General features: G+C 33.4%; 1 protein-coding gene across 4 annotated transcripts in view; it reads left to right on the forward strand.

The window, feature by feature from the left end:
- The first annotated feature begins 15,900 nt into the window (after window positions 1–15,900).
- Window positions 15,901–25,511, forward strand: part of P5CS (Delta[1]-pyrroline-5-carboxylate synthase) — a 172,770-nt gene continuing 163,159 nt past the window's right edge. For 3 of the 4 annotated variants that reach the window (XM_085808339.1, XM_085808341.1, XM_085808342.1), the window contains exons 1-2: window positions 15,901–16,054; window positions 16,897–17,181. In XM_085808339.1, coding sequence (XP_085664465.1) covers window positions 16,909–17,181 — 273 coding nt within the window. In that variant the 5' untranslated portion in view covers window positions 15,901–16,054; window positions 16,897–16,908. Of the gene's footprint in view, window positions 16,055–16,794; window positions 17,182–25,511 lie in introns of those variants that run through there. The other variant, XM_085808340.1, reaches the window with a different exon arrangement.

Below are 25,511 nucleotides of genomic sequence, written 5' to 3' on the forward strand. Positions count from 1 at the left end.
TCTAAAGAAACAAAAATATATTGAACTGTTCACTGATGAGGTAATTCGGCCACGATAAACATATCCTAGAGCATGTCTACTGGGGAACAGGTATTTGTCCCTGCACATAGAATAAAAGCTAAAGGTAAAAGATTCAAAGCTAATCATGACGCTTCTCATTCTGAAATTCCCCTTTCCAATAATTTTTCTATATTAGAAAACTCGAATTAAGCTGAAAGTGAAAACGATTGTGGTCTTCGCAAAAAGACGGCGAAAATCAATGCCTCTCAAAATGATGAGACCAGGGTGGTTCCCATGGATGACAGGCCCGCTGAAGAAGAACCAATCAATGACAGCGCAGCTAACCCACAAGAATCAAGTGCTGTTGACCTACAAAATACTGCCACTGAGATGCAGGATTTTTTCTTTCCTAAGAAAATTAGTGTAAGACCTCCTCCGATTGTAATTAGAGATGGGAAATACAGCTGGAACAAACTTACAGATATGTTTAAGAAAGCCCATATCCCCTTAAAACAAGGTAGAATGATAGCTCAAGATCATTATGAGTTAAAGTACAGGATATTGAAACGCACAAGGTATTAACTGCATTTTTAAATGAGAAGGACATTAAATACCACTCTTATATTCTGGCAGAGAACAAAACTATCAAAGCTGTAATACGCAGCCTACCAATTGATACCTCTGAGCAAGAAACAGCTGAGGAACTTACAGAAAGGAAATACTCAGTTATGAAGGTTAATCAGATGGTCAGTCGCAGAAATGGGGATAAAATCAAACTCCCTTTATTTTTAATTACCTTACATTGTAATGATAAGGACAGAGATATTTTTAATCTTACAGATCTTCTCTCTCTTAAAGTTAAGGTTGAAAGATACAAAGGCAGAAAAGGCCCCATGCAGTGTTTTAGGTCCCAGGGTTTTCATCATGCTCAAGCCTGGTGTAAGCATGACCCTAAATGTATGAAATGCGCTGGCAGCCACTTCTCAAGTGAATGTCCCAAACCAAAACACGAAAAGCCTCTATGTATAAACTGCGGGTCAGAACATACTAGCAATTACAGAGGATGTTCTAAATTCCCTAATTCCAATTCTACAAACCCTCCTCATAAGACTTACACGGACAGGGTTATTACAAATAAATCCTACTCATCTGCACTGAAGGGACAAACTTCTCAAGAAATTGATGAAGCTAGAAAAATTAATAAGGATCTCAAAGGCCTGGTCGAAATAATTCGCTTCTCAGGATTATGTCAACTAAATTTAAATTCTTGTATTAATACAAGTAGTACACTCGCATTCACACCACAAAATCATGGCTAGTACACCCGAAAGACGTGCTTCCTTGAGATTAATTGTTTGGAACGCAAACAGTCTTAAGGATAAATTAGATGAATTTACTGATTCCATAATCGGTAAGGAAATAGTCATCTGTCTTGTCTCTGAAACTTACGCCACTCCGAGCGATAGATTAACAATTAAAAACTACAGATCTTTTCGCTGTGATAGGTTACATCACAGGGGGGGGAGGCGTTGTCATATACTATGTTCATTGTAAATTATCGTCTTGCTTAATCGCAACAGATAGAGCTCACGGTTACGAAACTGTTGTGGTCTCAGTGCAGCTTCCCAGTTATGGACGTACAAACTTCGCTGCAGTCTACAATCCCCCAGATAATAACTTACTCCTAATACTCTTACCAGCATCATCCCAGATGATGCTTCTTTTATTGTAGGTGACTTCAACAGTAAGCACTCTGACTGGGGGTGCAGAAAGACAAACTACAATGGACTAATTATGCAAGATTTCCTAGAAAATCATCCAGTTGCCATTTTTGTACCGAATTCTCCTACGTATAGGCCACTTATTACTGGCGATACTCCCGACATCCTGGACTTTATTATTTCGAATGCGGGCATCAGCATGACTATAGAGGTGCATGAAGCGCTCACTTCTGATCATCTTCCTATTGTGGCCACCTTGGGAATTTTTAATAAACCCACTGATAAGTTCATCCCTCATACTGATTGGATATCTTTTCATAATATAATAAAGAAAAGATTCCCGAGATTCAGTCCACTAAAAAGCATTGTATACATGCAGACATTGATATGGAAATTGATTGTGTTGCGAATTTGGCATTTAAATAATGAACGTTAGTTGAATTGTAAATTAAATGGTTTTATTTCCCGCGCAGTGCAGCGCGTGACGAATATTAAAAGAAAGCTAAGCCGGAAAATTGAAAATACAAGAGCGCGTGCATTTAAACATTTAATAAATATCTCTTTTTGATTTCGAGAAAGTACTAGAAAATTCTCGCGCGAGATTCTAAAATCTTATAAAAGGAGGAAAACCTCTCAGTTCGTAGTAGTTACTTAGTTTGTTGTTGTTTTACGAGTTTGTTTAGAAAACTGCTCTGTTAATTGTAGCGAATTCGCGGATTAGCTTTCTTTAACTGTTTTGAATTAAGTTCTCTTGAACGTTTGAGTAGTTAGAAGATAACTTCTGTGATATATTGTGATACTGATGATTATTTGAGGACATTTAAGCATTATTTGTTGTGATAATAATAAATTTTGTTCCGTTTTCATCGGACTTGTGCATTCATTTCGTAACGAACCCGTACGCACGCAACAATATATTCACTACTTGTCTGAACGATGCATAGCAAGAGGCCACAAAAGTAATCCTGCAGACTAACAATATTACAAGGCTTCCCAGAAATATTCGAGAGCTAATTAAACTGAGAAACAGGGTCCGGAAGTGCTGGAATCTCTCCTGCGACCCTGCAGTTAAAAATGAACTGAATCGCATAAGCAAGAATATTAAAAAAAGCAATCCATGATTTTAAAAGAGAAAAATGGAATGATAAGATTGAGAAATTAGAGTCGCACAGTGACTCGTTTTGGAGCTTTACGAAAAATCTCAAAAAGACCCATGAATGTGCTAAGCCAATTACCTACAATGGTCTTGTTGCCTATTCTGATGCTGAAAAATGCAAAATCTTTGCGAATCATCTAGAAATGCAATTTTCACCCAATTCAAGACCTGTGGATGTCAATTTTGCCTTCGTAGTGAAAAATAAGGTTATGAACTGGCTTAATGAACCAACTGTGGTTGATATCTTTAGTCTCATCTCCCCAAAAGAAACTGTAAACATTATCAAGAAGCTCAGGCTGAGAATAGCTCCCGGTATAGATGGAGTCAGTAATTACATGCTTCGTAACTTGCCCTAGAATGCAGTCTCTAAACTTGGAGGAATATTCAACGCTTGTTTTACTCAGTGCTACTTCCCGCAGCATTGGAATATTGCAAAGATTTTACTGCTTCTAAAACCAAAACAGGACAATATCAAAGCTGAAAATTTTCGCCCTATCAGCCTACTACCCATGCTAGGTAAAATTTTTGAAAGAATCATCCTCGGCCGTATGAACCCTTATATGCACCTTCTACCTGATTTCCAGTACGGGTTCAGAAAGGATCTTTCAACAACTAAGCAACTTCTTCGACTTACAGAATTCGCAGAGTCTGCCCTGCACCATAAATGTTGCACTGCCATCCTCATGCTGAACGTGGCGAAAGCCTTTGACCGCGTCTGGCATGAGGGACTTATCTAAAAATTGATTCAATTAGAGTTTCCGAGGGAACTCATTCTGCTATTTAAATCTTACCTTACTAATAGACTGTTTACTGTGAACTGTGGTGAGAGCTACTCCACATATACTAGGATTAAGGCCGGTGTCCCACAAGGCTCCTGTTTGGGACCGGTGCTCTATTTGTTCTACACAGCGGACTTTCCTAAGGCAAATCTTAGTAACAATATGATTCTGGCATGCTATACAGATCATTCCAACCCAACAGAGCCATTAGCCTTCTTCAGGACTTTACTATTCAAATTGAAAACTGGTGTGCTGATTGGAGGATCTCCATCAATGCTGCCAAATCTCAAATCCTACTTATAGGGCGCAGAAGACTCCATAATACCTCAGTGCAACCTCTATCTTTTTGGCCAACGTGTGCCAAGAGTTAATAATGCTAATTATCTGGGGGTTATACTCAATCAGAGGCTCACCTGGCATACTCACATTAAAAGTGGGAAGGGCATCCACTGCGACGCCAGAATACCATTAAATACCTCGGATTCACGCTTGATAAGAAGCTCACGTGGGTATCACATCTTACAGAAGTCCGAGATAAGACGCATCGAATCATCAATAAACTAAACAGGATAATCACAGACAAGTGGAGCCAAAAGGGGCGCCTGTTAAAACATCTATACCTTAATGCAATTGAACGCATGATCCTCTACGGCTGCCCAGTCTGGATGAATGGCACAGCAAGAATATGTCAAAAACTACATCAAATACAGCGAGTAATCCTGTTAAAAATCACCAGTGCGTATAGCACCACATCAACCGCAGCACTTCAGGTCTTAGCTGGCACGCTCCCACTCGACCTAAAAGCAGAATTAGAAAGATCAATCTATCGACTTCTTCATTACAAAGAGGACCTTCACACTAAAAAAGATTTACATCTATCATATGCCAGCATAGAAAGCTTCCAAGATTCCCCTAACTTACACCCAGGAGATCTACCCATCCTTTCCTGGTGCAAATCGCCACCCTCAGGACAACAAAGAGAGATTTTTTCTGACGGTTCAAAAATTTCAGGACGAGTAGGGGCAGCGTTCACGGTCTTTTCGAACAATGAAGAAATTTATCAAGCACAATTCCGTCTAAGCGATCATGCTTCAGTCTTCCAAGCCGAGTCCCTAGCACTCAAAGAAGCAGCACTATGGTTAGGTACACAACCAGCAGCTCACACTTCATTCTTCACAGATAGCATAAGCGTTCTGAATGCGCTGAATTCCTTTCCTCCAAAATATCCGCACACGGCAGCACTTAGAGAGATCTTCTTGATGTTAGGCTCTTCCATACCTTTAAAGATCAACTGGATAAAAGGACATACCGGGCAGAAAGGCAACGAACGAGCGGATGAACTAGCTAAGACTGCAGTTCTCAAACCAGAAATTGACAAGGAAGTTCCGCTTTCCGCAGAAGTTGCAAAAAGGCTCCTCAAGACAGCATTTCAAGAGACATGGTCATCACGATGGCAGGAAGAAGAGACAGGAAGATTTACTTACAACATCTTCCCAATACCTTCTCTCAAGAGGCTGAAATGCAACCGACTCTTCCTCCAAGCCTGTACCAACCACGGGAAATTCCCAGCGTATTACAGACGTTTCCTCAGACGGGACGTCAACTGTTCTTGCGGTTTTCGCGGGGAAGACGCGGACGCACTTCATTACCTGCTCTCCTGCCCTCTGACAGAGCACCTTCGACAGCAGTTCTTTCCTTCCGACTACATCACATATCCTGTGAATAGACTGTTCACGGACTATTACTGCAACAAGGGCATCTTAGAGATAATGAAGCAAGTGAATGAAAATAATTATATCCAAGAAACTACAGATTAAAGTAAAATGTAGAAAGGCGGCCTAACCGTCAGATTGCTAGCAATGAATAGGATAACTTCCTAACCCTGTAGTGCCATTAACTCAGTTTGGCGGAACAGGTTAAGTAAAGTGACCATATATACTCACATTAGACATTATGCTGGTAAAGCCTTAGCGGCTGCTAATCACCTATATGTTCTGTTAGGTAAAAATTCTGGACTTAGCCTTATTAGGAAACGTCACATTTACATTGCAATTCTGCGTCCCATCATAAGTTATGCATCACCGGCTTGGGCCGCCGCTTCTCCTGCTAACATCAAGAAGCTGCAGATAGTGCCGAACAAAATTTTGAGAATTATTACAGGGGCCCACTTTTATATCAGAAATGCTCTGCTTCACAATGATCTCAAGCTAGAGCCAATGGACGTCTACTTGCATAGACTCAATGATAAATTTTTCAAAAAAGGACTCCTCACTGACGCAGGAAACTTTAGTGCCACACTGAATTACTGCATAGATCCGAAGCACTTTACCATCCGTCCATTTACTGCGCACATATTGCGCGACCATAATTTCGTGACCTGAGCTGTTTCATCTCTCATGCATAATTGGCATGCGTTCTTGAATTCTTGTGCTTGCATTTGTTTATTTGTAGTATATATTGTCTGTAACATATTCCTGTATATACTTTTCATGTATCTGTTCATACGTTACTGAGTTTTCTGACCGTTCTAGTATTTCACATTACACATTTTCATCTTGACTGCCTCCCTCAGTAATTTACCTACTCCCATATGTCAGGTCTATTTGTTACTCCTTCAGGGACCATGGTCCCCTTTCCCCTTCTCTTTCTCCTTCATTGCATCCTCCCATTGAGGGAATTCATATGATTGCTTCCATGTGAAGTGACCTCAGGGCGTTACATCAGCAGAGCTTTCGACAGACAAGCTTTCTTGGCTAGTAAAGCATAAGCATTCAGCATTAAAGCATGCGTCATTCCTTTCCCTAGCTTCTAAACATCTTCGCCCTGCTTCGCGTCTCAGTCTAAGATGCCTACGTCTTACTTTTAAACTCGGTGTACATAAAAATTATCGTATTGAAATATGATTGGATAAATCCCTTGTCTACAAAATGATCTGATGTGAATTGTAATGAAATAAAATTATGCTCTGAAATAGCTGCATGTGGAAGTTTCTAGTTTATAGATCCATCTATCTAACTACGTAGACTTCAAGCTGTAGCGCATCAAAATATCCATTTCCGGCCATGACGACTGGAAGCTGTTAAAGTATCGGATTCATCATACGCATTAAAATATCACTCTAATAGTCGGCCAGGCTATCAACCTGTTGCTTCAATTTCCAGTGATTGAGAGAATAGAAATTAAAGAGTGGTAAATGCCGTGTGTTGAAGTCATTGATCTGTGCAACGTGATGCTTTGCGATGAAAATTTCAAGTGATTAACTCTGCTGTATATCAACGGATTGGTGTTTTTCTTTTTCTGAGGGAGGTATCTTCGCTAAAGTGTGCCATTGACTGTTCAAGCATGTAATTAGTGAAAAGAAATCTATTTGTGAAAATTAATCTAGCGAATTATTAAGGTCATCTAAAGCAGAAAGAATCGATCTCGACGTGTTGAGTGAAAAAAATTCTGGTAATGTGTGTGCGCGTACATGTATTTATGACGACATCAAATGTTTCTAATGATGTGTGTGCGCGTATCAAGTGTTTAGTGAAACGTGTCATCAAATATTGAAGTATGGTGCTTTAATTTTGTGTTTTTAGTGCTGCAAATTCTTCAGAAAAATTATAATTCAATGGTGATTATTGCAAATTCCTCGGAAAAGTGCATTTTTGGTACCTCTAAAAATTGTGTTTCAATGATTTAATGTAAATTTCTTGGAAAAAATGTATTTATTGCAAGTTTCAGTTTTTCTTTTTGCAAATGTTTGAGTGTTTAATTTTCAACAAAAAGTAAAAAATTAGTTATGGAGACAAGATCACAAACTAAGTCTACAGAAAAAATCGTAACTGCCACAGTCAGTATTAATAAATTTCAGCATGCCATATTCGATGGACAAAGTTCGGATATACCTATAGATAAATGTTTCTTATTGTTTGAGAAAAAGTGCCAGAATAAAAAATATTGGAGACACGGGTAAGTCGTTGATGTTTTCCGAGTGTCTCCGAAGCGAGGCATTATCATTTTATTTAAGAGAGTGCGTAGATTTAGATCGGAAAGATCTAAAAGATAAACCCCTCACCTACTTCTCCACAGCAGAAACTGTCATCTTTAATGACTTTGTATCTGTTACTTACTCTAAATTCAGTGACATCGAGCAGTATTTCCGACAAAAGTTAAAATTGCCATCCACTTTAAAATTAGATGATAAAATCATCATAGATTGAATCAGGGTCTACGGGAGCAACAGAAAATGTTGTTAACTGTAAAAAATGTGAGTACGTTACGGGAATGGATACCTTTAGCTAGTAAATTTTTCCCTAGTTCAAGTTCTTTTACCTTAAGTTAGAATCAAACAAAAGTTTTTAATGCCAGGACCAAGTGTACGTCAAAATTTACAACCTAGATTTTACCAGTCTCGGTATCATGCTCCAAGGCCGTTTCCTACTCGCTACTATGTGCCACAAAATCTTGCCTGGAGAAATTTCCAGCCATGGCAAGCCAAATCCGTATCTGTCATTTCCTTCTTTAAGTTATTACAATCTATATTCTCAACAAACTGAACCGGAAAAAAAATGAAAATGTTACAAAGTGAATGTTTAACATAATTAGAAAAAGTTACCAGCCATTATCGATACATGGTCACATGTTAATGTCATATCTGAAAATATTTTAAATTCTATTAATGCACAAATTAAACTTCTTAACACCAATCCTAATATCAAATTATTATCTTTATTTGGAGGTATTGCTGTGACTAAAGTAATTAAATTGTTATGAAAAATTGGTAGAATCACTAATACTATAGTATTTTATGTTGCGAATTCTAATTTGAATTATTTATTACTATCATCATCTTGTGTTTCCTTATTTAAATTGCAATTGAATTTCAATAATTATGAAGTATATAGGTTTAAACATATCAGAAGTAAAAGTATTCGATTAGATTAACTTTTTCAAAATAATTTTGCGTGTAAAAATAGTGTAAGAACTATGAAATTTGGTAATTATGCTGAAAACAATGAAATTGATGATGGTAAATTGCAAAAAATATTAAGTAAATATAACCATATATTTGCTAAAAACAAATACGATGTGGGTTGTATCAATATTGAACCTCCACGAGTAGTCTTGACTTCAGAATTACCTGTAGCCTCTTGACCCTATGAGCCCTCTCGACCCTATTGAGCCTTCGCGACCCTAAAGATAGTATTGAAATTGAAAAACAAATAGATGAATTGTTAAATGTTAAAATCATAAAAACCATCCTTTAGTCCTTATGCTGCACTGTGACTTTAGCTTATAAAAGAGATGAACAAACAAAAACTAGATTGTGTATTGACTATAGGAAACTTAAATTACCAAAACAGATTTTAAACCTATTTCTAGAACTGATACTGTATTAGACCAATTAACGAATGCAAAAATGTTTTCCACATTAGACCGAGCATCTGGTTATTGGCATATAAAATTAAATGAAAAAGATACTGAAAAATTAGCATTTACTACAAATGTTGGCCTTTATGAATTCGATAGATTACCTTCTGGTTGGAAAAACTCCCCAGCTGTTTTTCGAAGAGCTGTTAGACAAATTTTAAACAAATATAAAGTTCAGTTTGCGTTTATTTATTTTGATGACATTATCGTATTTTCCGCAAATTTTGATGAACATCTTAAACATCTTAAAATAAATAATATTTGACATATGTGAAAAAGAGAATATAAAATTAAAACAATCTAAGTGTAATTTTGCTAAAGAAAAGATAAATTTTCTAGGATATGAGGTTCAAGCAGGAAAATATCAACCTAGTAATGCAAATACTGAAGTTATTAAAAAATTAAAACACCCTAAAAATGTTAAAGAATTACAAAGATTTTTAGGAAGTATAAATTTATGTCAAAATTATGTAAAGATTAGAGCCCCTTTAACAAATTTACTTAAAAAAGCTACTCCTTATAAATGGACTTATTAATGTCAAACAGCTTTTCAAAATTTAAAAGATGCATTAATTTCAAGACCCATTCTAACTTTGTTTAATCCAAAGTATTCTTGTCATGTATTTGTAGATGCATCTAAAGAAGGTTGGTGCAGTTTTAAAACAGGAACACCCAGATGGCAACCTACATCCAATTGCTTTCCATTCTAGAAAATTAACATCTTATGAGCAAAATTTTGCAATTGCTGAATTAGAATATTTAGCAATTATTGATACCATAGATAAATTTTATTATTATTTGCATAGTAATCATTTTACTGTACATACTGAACATGCTGCTTTAGTTTGCCTTAAGACTATTAAACATTCTCCTGCAGGTAGGTTATTCAGATGGTGTTTGAAATTATCTATGTATGATTTTGATATGAAATATAAGAGAGGTTCTAGTAATGAAGCTGATATCTTAACCAGAAATCCTATTTGTAAACATTCAAGTTTGCAATATGATTTATTATCATTAAAAGAAATTAAGAACGCCAAAATTTTGATAATGTCTGTTACCCTAAGAATAAGAAAATTAATAACGTGTTGACTATTAAAAAGCAAGTATTATATAAATTAACAATTTCAATATCTCTTCGTACTAAATTACTTGAAGAAGCTCATATTAATTTTGGTCATATATGTGTGTCCTCAATGCCAAATTTATTATCTCCTCAATATTATTGGCCAGGAATTGTCCAAGATGTCAGAAATGATTTCAAACATTGTGAAATATGTCAAATTAACGAAAGGAATAAACAAAAGAAATATGGTTTAATGCAAGCTTTATACTCTGTTAGTGAAACTTTGAAATATTGTCTACTAATACTGTTTGTGGTTTAAATTATTATAATTCTACTAAAAATATATTCACATAATTATTGATCATGCTACTCGTTATATCTAGACTTTTGCTTCTAAACTTGTAACTACTGATACTTACATAAATTGTTAAAGGCAAATTTTTCAAATTCAAGTACCAAAGAAAATTTGAAGTGATAGAAAGGTTGCTTTTATTTCTTCAAAATTTAAGCACTTTTTAAGAAATCATAACGCAAAACAATTATTAACTACAGCTAATAGAATTATTAATCAAACTAATGGTTAATAATTCTATCAACTTTACCAAAACTAATGGTAAAGTTGAACGAGTTAATCAGACAATTAGAACTAGGCTAAACTGTAAATTAAATTCTTATCAGGGTATTATAGCATTGACAAAATCATTACCTCAGGCTACTGAAGAATATAATAATGCTCCACATTCTGTAACACAATTCCCACCATCATATTTAATGTATGGAAAATTGCCTTATATTTCTTTACTTGAAAATCAAGAAATATATCCACCAATTGAAGAAGCTAGAAAAATTGCCCCAGAAAGGTTTGATGATTATCATAATGATACCTATTATAAACCCAGTAATTTTCAAATAGGTAATTTAGTAATATAGGAAGAATTTCAATATCCTAATACCCATAAACTTTCTCCTCCTTTTTCAGGCCCTTACAAAATTTTCAAACAGTATTCTGAAGTTACTTTTGAAATAGATAAGCCTAATACTCTAACTAAAAAGAAATCAGAAATTGTGCACTCAACCAGACTCAGACTTTTCATTCCAGCTAGTGAATTTAAATTAACTGTTAGAAATAGTAAAATCCCTGCTTATGTGAGCAATTAATTTATTTTAATTTTTCAAATTCCGCATTATAATTTTTTTCCCGATTATGACATTTTGAAAACCTGATCAAGATTTTAAAACCTAACTACGACAATTTATTTTTCCTAATTTTGACTTTTTCCAGTCTGGCTTCTTTCCTATCTTGCCTTTCCGTCTTCTCAGAGTTTTTCCGTTCAAAATTTGTGAAACTGACATGGGTCATTTCTATTTTCTTTACCAGTCACGATCCTCTGACCATAGTTTAGTGCATAAGTGCTACCACACACACAAATTTTTTAAACAAAATTTTTTTCTTTCTTCTTATTGTAGGGTAATATTTAAATATATTTTATTTTAGCAAAACTTAAAGGACTTTAACTTGATTATGCAAATTATTTGTCTTAAATTTCACTCTTAATTTTGTATTGTTATTAATAAATATGAAAGATTTTTGAAATAAAACTTTGACAATTGTACAATGTCAAAAACCAGTTACCTTTCTCTTATGAACGGAAGTTTTTTGATATATTATACTTAAGCATCCCCTAATCATCAGCAAGCTAGTACGCTGATCTTGTTGGAGAAGACATGCCAACTAATAGTCAAAGTATTATTGTATTATTTAATTGTAAAGCCATTAAGTTATTTTTAAAGCAGGAGTAATGAAAAATGAGCAGAGTCTTCGCCGGGAATCGAACCGCGGATCTCTGGAATACGCACCCAGCGTGCAGATCACCACACTAAGACGGCAGGAGAAATACCTTATATACTCCCCCTTTTAAAGGGCGACTGGAGTTTTTAGGGCACCCAATCGCCAAATCCTGGGTGTGGAGAATCATCATCTACAACTCTTTTAGTTCGGGCGCCACTGAAGAGACATTAGGTATTTTTTTGGAAGCAGGAGAGATGAAAAAAGAGCAACGCCTTCGCCGGGAATCGAACCATCGGGATCTGGGAACAATCGGACTTCTGGAATACGTGCCCAGCGTGCAACCACCACACTACGAAGGCATGCTAAGAAGGTGGGGAGAAATACTTTATACAGTATTGCATTATATTATTATTTTTTACATTGAAGTTTCTAATGTATCAAGTATGCGTATCCACAATAAGAACTTATTCAATTTTTATCATAAATTGAGTATTATATTTCTACATGAAAGTTGGCAGCTCAATCTGCATTATAATGGAAATAATTTCATCAAGAAAAGTTTGAACGACTTTCATCGAAAATTTACTTGTGCACACATTTAAACATTTATTTTGTGGAACTATTTTCGTTAAGAACTTTGCAAAAATATTTCGTTGGACATTCAAAAGACATTGGATATTTTAACAACTTGAGGACTTCAAAGTTATATTTCTGTTACTTTATTATTTAGTTTTATTTAGAAATTATACCGTTGTTGTAATAATTGTAAATTAGTTGTTTAAGTATTACATAATCTGTATATGAAAAAGTTCATGAATAATGACAGGGCATAGGAAAATCTGCAGACTATGTCCTTGATGCTTCCTCATGTCTTTCCTCATATGATAAATTTTTCTCTTGCTTCGCTAATATATTAATGCGTTTTCTGCCACACTGAAAATTTCTTTTAAAGGTGGAATGTGTAAAATATAATAAAATACGATGGCTGCTTTAAAAATAATTGGTGACCTCAAAATTAACTATTACTTATTAAAAACTCTTATTATTATTAAATTATTCTCTTATTAATTAACTCTTATTAATATTATTATTAAAAACTCTCCTCCTAAATTCATCTGTTCTCCCAAATTCGAGATCTTTCCATGTTATACAACACTGCTTGAAAAAGGTAACTAAAATTAACCAACCATAACTTGTCTCTACAATTGCATTTACTTCAGTATAAATACCGCTCGCAAGTTAATTATGCCATTCCTTTCCCTAGCTTCTACCTTGCTAACATCTTCGCTTCTCAGTCTAAGATATCTACGTCTTACTTTTAAGCTCAATGTACATAAAAGTTGTATTGAAATATGATTGGATAAATTCCTTGTCTACAAATTGATTTGATGTGAATTATAACGGAATAAAATTATGTTCTGAAATGGCTGCATATGGAAGTTTGTGGTTTATGCCTCCATCTATCTAACTACATAGACTTCAAGATGAAGCGCATCAAAACATCTATTTCCGGCCACGATGACTGCAAGCTGTTTAAGGATCGGATTCCTCCTACGTATTAAATCATCGTCATATATATATATATATAAAGAAAATTAAAATTTTATATAGTATGCAATGGCTTTTGAGCTTGTAGCTAGAAATTGACTACTTTTCACATGTGTAACGTGAATTCGAACTAATTTTCTTAGAAATTTCTCCACGAAGGCATTCTCTTCCTTCATTCCAGATGTACTTTGCATGTTTGATTGCAATGAGTTACTCAATCGACTTACCTTTCGATATTCGTACGTTGAATCTTAATGTTTTGCTATTAATTTCTCTGCAGAATACTAACAAAAAATACATTCTTCTATGTCTTTTCGTTGTTACTAACTCAGTGCATAAAATAAACCTTTTTTTCTGAGAAATATCATGTTTTCCAACATTTTTCTATCAACTTGTAATATTGATTTGTTTAGATTATATTGTTGTATTAAAAAACAGTATACTAAATAGTAAATTATTCTTTCCTTATAAGATTTAGATATCTGTTTCAGAAGAATGGGAAGGGGGGGAATATTTCAAATTTCAATGCCATTTAATTTAGGAGTCTAAAAATTTTGCAATGTTATTCTTTTACGGATCTTAGATAATATCTCCACGAGCAAAACTCGAACGTATAATTTCTAGAGTCTGTTTCTCTTTATCTAACCTGATAAAATGTAGTATCTCTAGAAAGGTATTTTGAAACGGTTACGTTTAACTTGATTGTTTGTTTGGCACTGATTTTTAATCCCCTTCTACAGACCCGATTTTCGTGAAATTTTTCACAAATGCGTATTTTCACTAACAATACGATATTCCACAGGGAATTTTTTTATTTTTAAAAATGTATTTATTTAGGACAAATATATTCTCCCATCTAATTTCGTAGCAGCCAAACTAATCTGAACAGATTTCCGGTCTTTAGTATATGAGTTGATAAAAAATAATTTTACAAAAGAAAAATTTTCAAAATGTCTGAAATAATGTTTTGGCAGTTTTTAAAATAAAAGTTCGAAATTTTTTTACCTCTGATGTAGTTGCTAAAAATAATAGATTTTTAAAACAAAAGATTTAATCTTCCATTGTTAGCCATCTGAGGATATTAAATGATAAATAGATCATATTTCTAAATTAAACGGACATTTAAATGTTGAATGTAAATTTTTGCCACGGAAAGATCGACAGACTTTATGGCGAAAAAATGTGTTCTGCATTAACTAAAAGGAAAAATTTTTATTCATTCAAAGACTCACTTTCTTTCTTTATTACTTTTTTTCATTGGGCAGATTGAAAAATATGAAATAAAATGTAAATAATTTTTTATGTTACCTGGTGTCAGTTAAATGCTCTAAGAAGTAAAATATAATTTTTTAAATGTGTATTTTTGGTCATATGAGACAATTTCTTTATAATTTAAAAATGTTCACGATTTTTTATTAATTTCTGGAAAGCAATCAATGTTCACGACGCCTCACTTCGCAGTGTTATTAGCATTTTATTATTCCACCAAAAAAATTGCATTTCATTGCAAGTTTTTTCATTCACATTATTAAAACTAATCGACACAAAAGTGAATGTATTTATCTTCAATATTAACAAGCGTCCAAACATAATCTGCGTGTTGACCAATCACAAAACGGACATTTCCTATGTTTGCGAAGATGTACGGTTTGCTTAAATGCAGTCGGGTTCGACGGTTTTCGTAGTTTTTCTCATGTACAACGTGAATATGAGCCAGTTTTTCTTAGAAAGTCGTCCACAAAGACATCCCTTCCCTTAGGTAGGCAGCCTTCATGTACTTTATTATATTCATATGGCCTAAGCTAACTTAAAATTTTTAAGGTATTGCAGGCTGTGTAATTTGCTCAGGGTTTTTTTTTTTTTTTTTTTTTTTTTTTTTTTTTAAATAAGAAAGCACAACAACAACACTTGAGTTCTTTGACATAGCCCATGGATTAATATTATTTGAGAGTTAATTTTCCTTGACTTCATACTGCAGCAGGCCTGATGTATACTATATAATCCTATTGAAGAGGTGATGTCATTACATCGATTTAAGGCTTTTATTCAATTAATATCGTCAGAAATGAGTAAACTTTTCCATTAACGTCTAAACATCAGTGCATTCTATAGTCAATGCTTTAATAGTAATTGCATTCAACAAAATATTAATCCTTCCTTTGTATCTAAGCCATTTAATGTTGTTATCTAACTAAATAGCTTTAATTTGAATGTTTAGGAGCAATTGTATGTGATTATGACTAGCTCTGTGAGTTTATTTTTAATCTTCTCTGTTGTGAATAAGCTTTAGAAGAAACCTGAATCATCATCATTCTTTCCAAATCAGTCCATTTATCTGTTGATGCGTAATTGTTAATTCCCACTCATTGTTATCTCAGTTCTTTTACATCACGTGGTTACATCGTCATGCGACTAAACATAAGATTTCACAATATTTCATTTCACTAGAATCTTCAGGATAGCTTTCAATCTTCCAATGAATTGCATTTCAACTAATCAGTGTTGTCTTCTTCACCGTTATAGCGGGGTTGAAAAGCATTGGAAACAAACGCTCAGGATTTCGACTTGGAGTACTTTTGTGTAAGTTACGTATATTCTTAATTTCAGTTGTTTATCTTAGAAGTACCTCACCTTCAGTAGTGCTTCTGTGAATAAGTAACACTTATTAACGGAGCTCGTTTGGTTCACAACAAAACAAACAACTCCTTCGGTTCATAAAATAATTAATGAGAACAATTTTGTGTTGAATGTTTATGCGTGTGTTCAAACAGTGTTGTAACATTAATGTATTACAGAGGAACGATTTTCTAATTACTTGAAATCATATTTAGTATTTACTCGCATAATTCATGAACCTGAACTTATGCCATAAAATAAAAAACAAAATACTCACATCCTCGAACATTTCATGCACTAGCTTCTATAATCTTGTAAGTACCTTTATGTAGATACCTGAATACTTCACTGTCATGTTGAATTGTAGTAATCGTTTTGTCGAGATTTTCTTTAAAAAAATGGATTAAATTTTTTATGAAACGTATCATAGTTCTTTTCTTGCTTAAATAATAACTCCAAAAACATTTAATCTGCTATAATAATTTTATCATGCATTTATATTACATATTATATTTATATTAAAATTATATTTATATTGCAGATTTATCAATATTATGTTTGAAAGATTCTTTTAAGTAGCGCACCTTTCTGTTAGACCGCAGAAACTATGATAAAACAAATCGCCAGTCTGTGACGTATTATCATGCGGGTAACAGACAGCTTGATTTGTAAAGCAGGTGTCTTTAGAGTAGGAAATAATAACATTTTCGCTTATTCTTCACTCGTTTCACTCCATTATAAGTAAAGATTTTGCTTACTGCATAAACTAAATTGCGAAAACATTTACTGATTTTCTTTCTTTACAGGCTACTAACACGATGTTAGGAATCATTCCAGTTTTTCGATTCACGAAGAATAAGCCCTTTTATTTCTGCTCGAGATATACGCACAACAATTTTCGAAGCCTTTCGGCTATTCGAAATAATACCCACAAGGAATCAGATGCATTCGAATCCAAAAAAGGGCCTTTCATTTCCCGCAGTCAGCTGCGAAATGCAAAACGTATTGTTGTTAAGCTTGGATCGGCCGTAGTAACCCGGGAAGACCAATCAGGTTTGGCACTAGGACGACTAGCTTCTATTGTTGAGCAGGTAAGCTTTTTTTATTAGTAGCTTTCTTTCAAATTTTATACTAGCTGTAAATTAATTTAAAAACACTAAGTGGGAAAAGAAAATTTAAATGATTTTTTATACTTTTGTGTCATAGAAAAACTTATAAATATAAATTTAATACATAACGATAATTAAAGTTTCGAATGCCGTGAACGGGCTGGTTCTACGGGCGTATTCGCGGTTTTTCCATATGTGACGTGTATACGAGCCAGTTTACCCTAGAAAGTTCTCCATGAATGCATCTCATCTTTTAGGCAGATAGCTCTAGGGTGGTTTGCATTTATTAATATAAATTTTTCAGATTTTGATTTTATTTATTTGAATTACGTTTCTTTCGGAAGAATACTTTGTAACCCAGACTACGACGCTTTTGAAAACTGCATATATTAAAAGAGAAAATACACTAAAGCACAGTTAACACGCCTTTCAAAGTTCCGTTCAGAAAAGATATATGTAAATAAGAGAGATGTATAACCGACATTTTAACTTAGGATGACTTGCATACACTGCTTTAGACAGTTTTATCATTGTACCCATTGCTTTACACAATTTTATCCTACATTTGGTTTCTTAAGATGTTATTCATATTTTAGTCAAATATTTTATTTTTGAAATCGCAAGAATCAAATATCATAAAAGGTTTTAAACTAAAAAAAAAAAAAAAATACAAATACTAAATTTTACGCAAAAATTTATTTTTCTTCTCTTTTTCCTCAGGCATTCTACTTTATTCTTGCTCTTTTTCTTTAGGCATTCTGCAAGTATATTAAAAAGCATCCAACTTTTCGAAATATCTTCATATTTCTGACAATAATTTTAAATAAAGTTATCGCCTTCCATTTCATAAAGGCCCACAAACGGCCGAGCGGTAAAGTCGCTGAACACTGGTAGTTCACTCCGGGGTTCCAATCCCGGTAAACGGGCTGGTTGCATGGGAGTTTTCGTGGATTTTCTCATGTGTACTGTGTATGCCAGCTAGTTTCCCTTAGAAAGTTCTTCATGAAGTATTTGGTCAGAGTCTTTATCAGTTTTTAGAGGCTAAATATTTTGAAGGCATGTGATGAAAGAAAAGACTGGTTTCATCAAGAGGTTTTAGTTTATTTAATTATGACAAAGCACACTAGGGCTGTCTGCCTAAGGGGAGGGATGCCTTCGTGGAGGACTTTCTAACGGAAACTGGCTCGCATACACGTTACACATGGGGAAAACCACGAAAACGCCCATGCAGCCAGCCCGTTCGCGGGATTCGAACCTCGGATCGAACTACCAGTGTTCAGCGACTTTACCGCTCGGCCGCTGTTTCATCAGGAGGGGAAAAAACATCTTTAGGTGATATCCACATACATCACTGGATAAATTCCTGAATCTTCAAATAATTCGACTGAGAAAATCATGGAATTCTCCATTTATGATACGATATGATGTTCTATAACGTAATTTAAATTTATACAACCATATAGTCTAAAACCAGTCGCTCTTCACTTTAATCTGCAATGATATCGTTTTTTTCTTTTCTGTTAACACAAGCTCAATTGATGGTATTTGCTGGTGTACACGTCCAAGTGTTTTCTCCTTGAACACCTAAATTCTTTGAAGTATCCTGAAAGTATATTCAAAAGCGTCCAACATTTTGAAACATCTTGGTATGTCTGACAGCCAAATTTCCTTACAAATTTTTGCTTACATTTCTCCCTAATTTTCTGCTTTCCTTCTACAGTTATTTTCAGTACTCACACAAGAAAATTAAGATTTTTCCATTGCTAGACTTCCATAAATTTTGCATTCTTGTCAATTTTTTTTAAAAATATCAATTACATAAATTGCGTTTCAGCTGAAGACAGCTTTTCATTTTCTAGTCATTCTAACTATAATTAAAGTTTAAAGCGAAGTCCAAAGGATAAATATTTTAATTAAAAGATTTTTGCTAAATAACAAAGAAATAAAACAGTCCAGCAGGGTTTATTCTGTACCCCCGAGTAACCCGATTCTTATATCGGCTGAAACAATCTAAATCATATTAATGATCATGTTTTTTTATACAATCTATAACGCGAGAGAAAAATTAAGAGGATTAATACAAAAGATTATATTTATATATATAATTTTAACGCTGGGACGTGAACCAAACTGTCAAACTTTTAAATTTACATGGTGGTTATAACTAAAGTTCCAATTTGAAATGGTCATAAAAGGAAAACTACCGGGTCAAATGTTATCAAACTTGGGAATCGTGTAAAGGAAGTTATGGAAATTTATTTTCCACAGGGAAAAAAAAAAAAAAAAAAAAAAAGTGTTCAAAATCTCACCACCAGGGCAAAAACGGCGCTGTATTAAGCTGAATTGAGGGTATTTTGGCTGTACTGTTAAATGAAATAAGACATGAAAACGTCTGTTTAAAATGTGTTTAATAGTTTCCAAAACGTGTTACAAAGCATGTTCAATGTAGCGTCCAACATTTTCCGAAAGCAAGTTAAATCCTGTTACTGCATTCTCAACAGCAGCTCTTAGCATATCAGGAGGAATGTTACGGACATGTCAGTGTATCACAGTTTTCATTTCTGCCAAATTGTTTAGATTATCACCATAAACAGTGCTTTTGAGATAACCTCATAGCCAAAAGTCACAGAGGTTGAGGTCTGGTATGAAGAGGGGAAGTGTTGGCCTATAAGACGTTCATTCGTGAAATGTTGTCTAAGTAACTGTGCGACACACGTGAGGTTAGGCCCAGCCCTGCATAAAAAACGTAGTATCTAAAATGCCACGTTACTGCAGTTCATGTATCACGAAACATTTTAACATTGACTCTAAGTGAGCTGCAATCACAGTGGTCCAGCTGGCGACTGCTCTTCAGAGAAAAATGGTTCAGTTATAAAACTAGCTGTCATATTCAACACTAAACGGTGTGGAATGACTGCTATGCAATCGAATGCAGTAGGAGAATGCAATAGAATTAGGTAGATAACATGAGGGATATCTTTGGCCCAAATCGATTAAAAGCGTTTTGAATCAGTATTTTCATGTTTTATGGTCGAATTCAGGCTTCAAAAATTAAAAATTAGCGATCTGTAAGAAAACGATTTCCAGATTTTACGCAATTGTGCGAGTGATTTGCGATCTCACATTTTCTAATCGCTAATTCGTGGTTTTCACGGACGAATTTCTCCCTTACACGGATGGCGCACTCGACGTTTATCGAATTTAACGCCTTTAAATGGTATATTGCTTACTTCAAAGTTTCTTAAGGGTATACAACATATTAAACTCGTGTAACAAAAGGTTAAGTTAGATTCCGACCCATATTTCGTTTAACAATATTGCGTACAGCGCCATTTTCCCTGGTGGTGAGGTTTCGAACTTCCTTTTTTTCGCGGAAAATAAATTCCCGTGACCCCCGCCCGATTACCAAATTTGATAACATTTGATCCAGTAGTTTTCCTTTTATGACCGTTTCAATGTGGAACTTTAATTATAACCACTCTGTGTATTATTAAATTTTAATTTGAAGCTATGCGTTATATGTATACCATGCGTAAATTTCTCGCTTGTAAATTTCTCGCTTGTATGGAAAAATAAAGAATCGAAGCAAATATACTTAGGATAATGGACCAAAATTGAAAAAATTTCCCCTCCCTCCGAAAATAAAATATTGAAACTTCGACCTTGAATTTATTGGGTTATCGAAGTATTTAATTTGACTTATCTTCTAAGTCATAGTTCCGTCAAAAATTCGGAATTACTTAAGCAGAAATAAAAGATTTAGTATATATTCACTGTATGTTAATAAAGTAATCAGAGTGTAATAAAAATAGATTATAGAATTTACGCTGATGCAACTTTTTGTCTGACTGCACAACATGTAATGGAAGAGCAGGCTTGTAGAGATCTGTTTTTGACATACCTCTAAAAGTAGATGTCATACTCCTTTTGTCTCTTCAATGTCAAACAACTTTCCTTTGAGAGGCAACTTTTGTTTTTGGGAAAGAAAAAAATCACAAGAAGACAAATTTGAAGAACATGCAGGACGATTGAGTACACATACTTATTTTCGGAAGACAAGCGGTTCTCCGACTGGTTATTGAATAATGAAAAGGTGCATTGTCATGAAAAACAAAACATTTGGGATACGTTTTTTGACTGAAAACGTAAGATTAAAAGTCATCTGCTTAATTCACAGCCATTTACAAGTCAACTACTCGGGCAATTGCAGAACCGTTTTGATCCTGAGCTTGTAAGACAAACCTAATATCACTGGATTTAAACACTTCTTTAATCTTCCGAGAACGTTCCTTCTTTAACTCATATTCCAAGAATATTAAGTGAATACAATTATTGCAAAAGAAATTGAATATTCATTTGCGCTACGGCTTGGTAGTTTACTAACGAGTTAATAAAACTTAAATTCTGCTTTATGTGTCTAAGAATACAACAATATTTTAAATATTTACAAATAAAATATTAAATTGGAGATTTAATTGGAGCCTCACCAGTTGCCTAGCATTTGAAGATTGTTAAATACTAATTGTTTGTTGCGAAGTCTAACCCAGGCTGCATGGTTGGTTTTCGTAGTTTTCTAGGTTCTCTTTACAAAGGTTCTCTATGAAAGCATCTTAACCAAATAGCTCCCATGTTCATTCTATGTTCAAATAACCAACTAACCTAGTTTAAGCGCGATTTCCAAGTGAAGTTACTAGCAAAACCCGATTACTCATTAAAAATCATGTAGCTTGCCAATCGGGAGTAACATGAAAGATACGGCGCCAATATTTGAATTGCTGTTACAGTACGCTGTTTCTAAACTTAGATGGTCATTCCTTAATTAAATAGCCCACCAGCGGCCGAGCGGTAAAGACGCTTAACACTGGTAGGTCGGTCTGAGGTTCGAATCCCGCGAACGGGCTGGCTGCATGGGCATTTTCGTGGTTTTCCTCATGTGTAACGTGTATACGAGCCAGTTTCCCTTAGAAAGTCCTCCACGAAGGCATTCTTCCCTTTAGGCAGATAGCCCTCGTGTGTTTTGCCATAATTAAATAATCCAATCCAATCCTTAATTAAATATAATTGATTTGTAACTGCTACTAGAGCTGACGGTAAGAATTGAAGGGCAAATAAATAATATCGTGTGCAATCTTGATTAATATAAAATTAAAAATATTTGCATACAGACAGAACGTTTTTTGAAATATTTGCAATTACTTTATAAGAAGGATTTATTAATAACCGTAATAATTACTTATTATATTACTGATGATTAGGATTCAGTTCTTGACAATTACATTCTAAATTAGAATTTTAAGGATGTAATGAAAATACGCTACCCACAAAAATACAGTTTAGGATAAAAAATGAGTTGATTTTTTGTTTTAAAACTTCTTAAATTTATTTAATAAACATCGTATCCTCGTTGTTAATTGAATCCATAATGTTGGGTGTCGTTTATATAATTATTCTTACTTGTCCACAGAACCTGCTAACTTATCCAGCCATTAAGTAGCTGTAGATCATTTCTACATAACCATTGAACTTCCATTAATTCAGTCTAGTCTCTAGAGAGTTGTATGTTTATATCATAATTTGACTTTTATAAAAATGATTATTCTGAATCTTATGTTTCTATAAAAATATACTGTGCTTTTAAAATATGGATGATAGTATCAGCCGCTCTTTCAGCCAATTCATAAGCAACAGTTTGTTTAGAAATAAATTATGCAGTTAATGTCATAAAATATTTTCATAAAATTCAAGATTTAAAGGAAGTAAAGTAGCAGACGATAAAACGCCGAAGGTAAAAATTTACTCTTACAGAAATTTACTCTTATTTTTTTAAAAAAAAAGGGAGAAAGAAAGAAATTAAAAAAAAAATAGTTAAAAATTTTAATAATATCATCTATAATTAAAAAAATAGCTTTTCATATAGTATTAATAAATATTTATTACGCATCATTGAGGGAAAAAAATTCATATAATTAATTTTCCGTAAAATTTTACTTGAAATTTCGGGTTAAAAATAGCTGTGGCAATTCACTGTAACAAAAATCCATAGACCACATTTGGCGTTATTATCGCTCAAAAAAAAGATGCCAAATTTCAAAACGCGAAAATATGTAAATTTGTGTATATCTTAGAAAATTTTGAATAAAAAAATCTAACTTTTTTGCAGATATGCTTAAAAATACATCTACTTTAAGATGATGGTAAAATTTTATAGGTTATAATTCAAAAGATTTTTCGAAAAATTTATAAAAATTATTTAAAAATAGAAATTTAAAACATAAAACACAAAGAATGGGTAAATTTTATTTGTAATGAACCTAAATTTTGAAATGTGAAAGGAAAAATAATAAAAGTTTAATAAAAACAGAGATAGTAATAAATATTTACCAAATTCAATTAACATTGAGGAGCTAAAATTTTGAGAGCTAATATTTTAAAAACTACTCGTACGATTTTTACAAAACTTGGTATTCTGGCATAATTTTAGTCGCAGAATCGAAATATGGAAAAATATTGATATGTTATTTCAGAAAAAGTCCGATTTTGTGTCAAAATACCTATGTTAGAATAGTGCTATATATAAATCTAATATATATCCTAAGTCGCGCTTTCGAGACATAAAAAACGCAGTTTGAATTTTGTCAATCGGCCCAGTAAAACGGTAGATATAGCACTGTCCCTTTTTTTTTTTTTTTTTTTTTTTTTGAGCAGTGTACATTGCTTGTTTCATTGTTTAGACGGTAGAATGGCTGAATGTAGTAAGATTAATTTGAAGTTTCTGTACGATTTGGAACGAAAGAGGAAAAGTGCATTAATTGAAAGTAAATGAAAGTTTACTTAGTAGCCATTTTCGAGACACTCCGGAATATGTAGGATATTTTTTACTCTTATTTTTGTGAATTTATGTGGCGACGTCGATATACGGATTCTAGTTCAGATAATTCTAGGAAATTTTCGGAAGCTGTTAAGGAATTTTGTAGAGGTAAGTGGATATTTGTTTTGTGTACTGCTTAAATGCATAATGTTATTGCATAATCTTTTTTTATGTTATTTTATTGTTTAGTTTAAAATGTAGTTTATTGAGATTATGTGTTTTTTGTTTGCCTCTATTGTAGAACTGGGTGCTCCTTTGACTTTTTAAGTGAAAATATATCGATGTGTGAAAATATATGGAAAATTCAAGGGAGTGCGCAAAGCCTAGTTTGTGCAATTCTCTGATTTTTTTTAAAGTGAAAATTGGTCGATGTGTACATGGATAAAGTCAAGGGAGTGCGCAGTGCCATTTTTGTACAATTCTGGGATGTTTTTAAGTAAAAATAGGTCAATGTGTACATGGATACCGAGTTTGTGCAATTCTTTGTCTTGTTATTTCGGCTTTGCGTAGCGGCGATTTTGAAATTGATGCAAGCCAAAATAACAAGTCAAAGACTTGCACAAATTCCGTATCCATGTACCGCCAAAAATCGCCAAGTTTCGCCAAGGGGTACCCTAAAATATACTTTTACCCAATATATATCAGTCTTTAAGAGAATTTAATCCTACACATCATGTGAAAACTTTCTTCAAAAATAACCTCTTAACCTTAGAACCCTCTAAATCTACCGATCATCTGATTTTGACAGAAAAAGAAAATATAGCATAAATTTTGCTACACTATTAAATTTCCAAGTTATTTTACGTGATATGAAACCTTAAATTTTTCGTGATTATTTTATTTATTTCAAACTTAATTTTTTTTTTTTAAATTTGGAAATGCTTCCTTTTTCATGCAGAATTATTTTCATTTTCTACTTTGTATAAGCAAATAAAGCAAATTATGTTATTAAAATTTTATTTTTTTAATGAGATAAAATTAGATCTTTTAGTTAAAATTTTCATATCTCGCCACTGCTTATAGTAGACAACATAATTAAGATGTAGTTGGAGTGAATCTAGTTAAAGAATTTAAGAACTTTTCATTAGGGTATAGCTGAATATATATAACAGCCATATTATGTTTCATTTGTTTCCATTGAGATTTCAGTATTTAATATATATTATTATTTAATAAAAATTATTTAATATAATGTATTATTCAAGAACTGATTAAAGTTTTCAGTATTAATATTAATAATATTAATTTATACAAATTTAGTTTATAAGATACTTACATAATAGAGTACATAATATTTCCTCACTTTTTTGGTAGAAAAAAAAAAACAAGATGAGGTAACTAAAATCATTATCTAGAGTGTTTTTCCACTCTCACATAAATAATACATTTTTATTTTTCAAAGTATTATTACATTAAAAATTCTTTTTTTTTTTTTTACAATTTA

Source organism: Stegodyphus dumicola, chromosome X1 (genome assembly GCF_044657685.1).
Source record: "Stegodyphus dumicola isolate Sdum_Otavi_A_Nest chromosome X1, ASM4465768v1".
NCBI classification, from domain to species: domain Eukaryota; kingdom Metazoa; phylum Arthropoda; class Arachnida; order Araneae; family Eresidae; genus Stegodyphus; species Stegodyphus dumicola.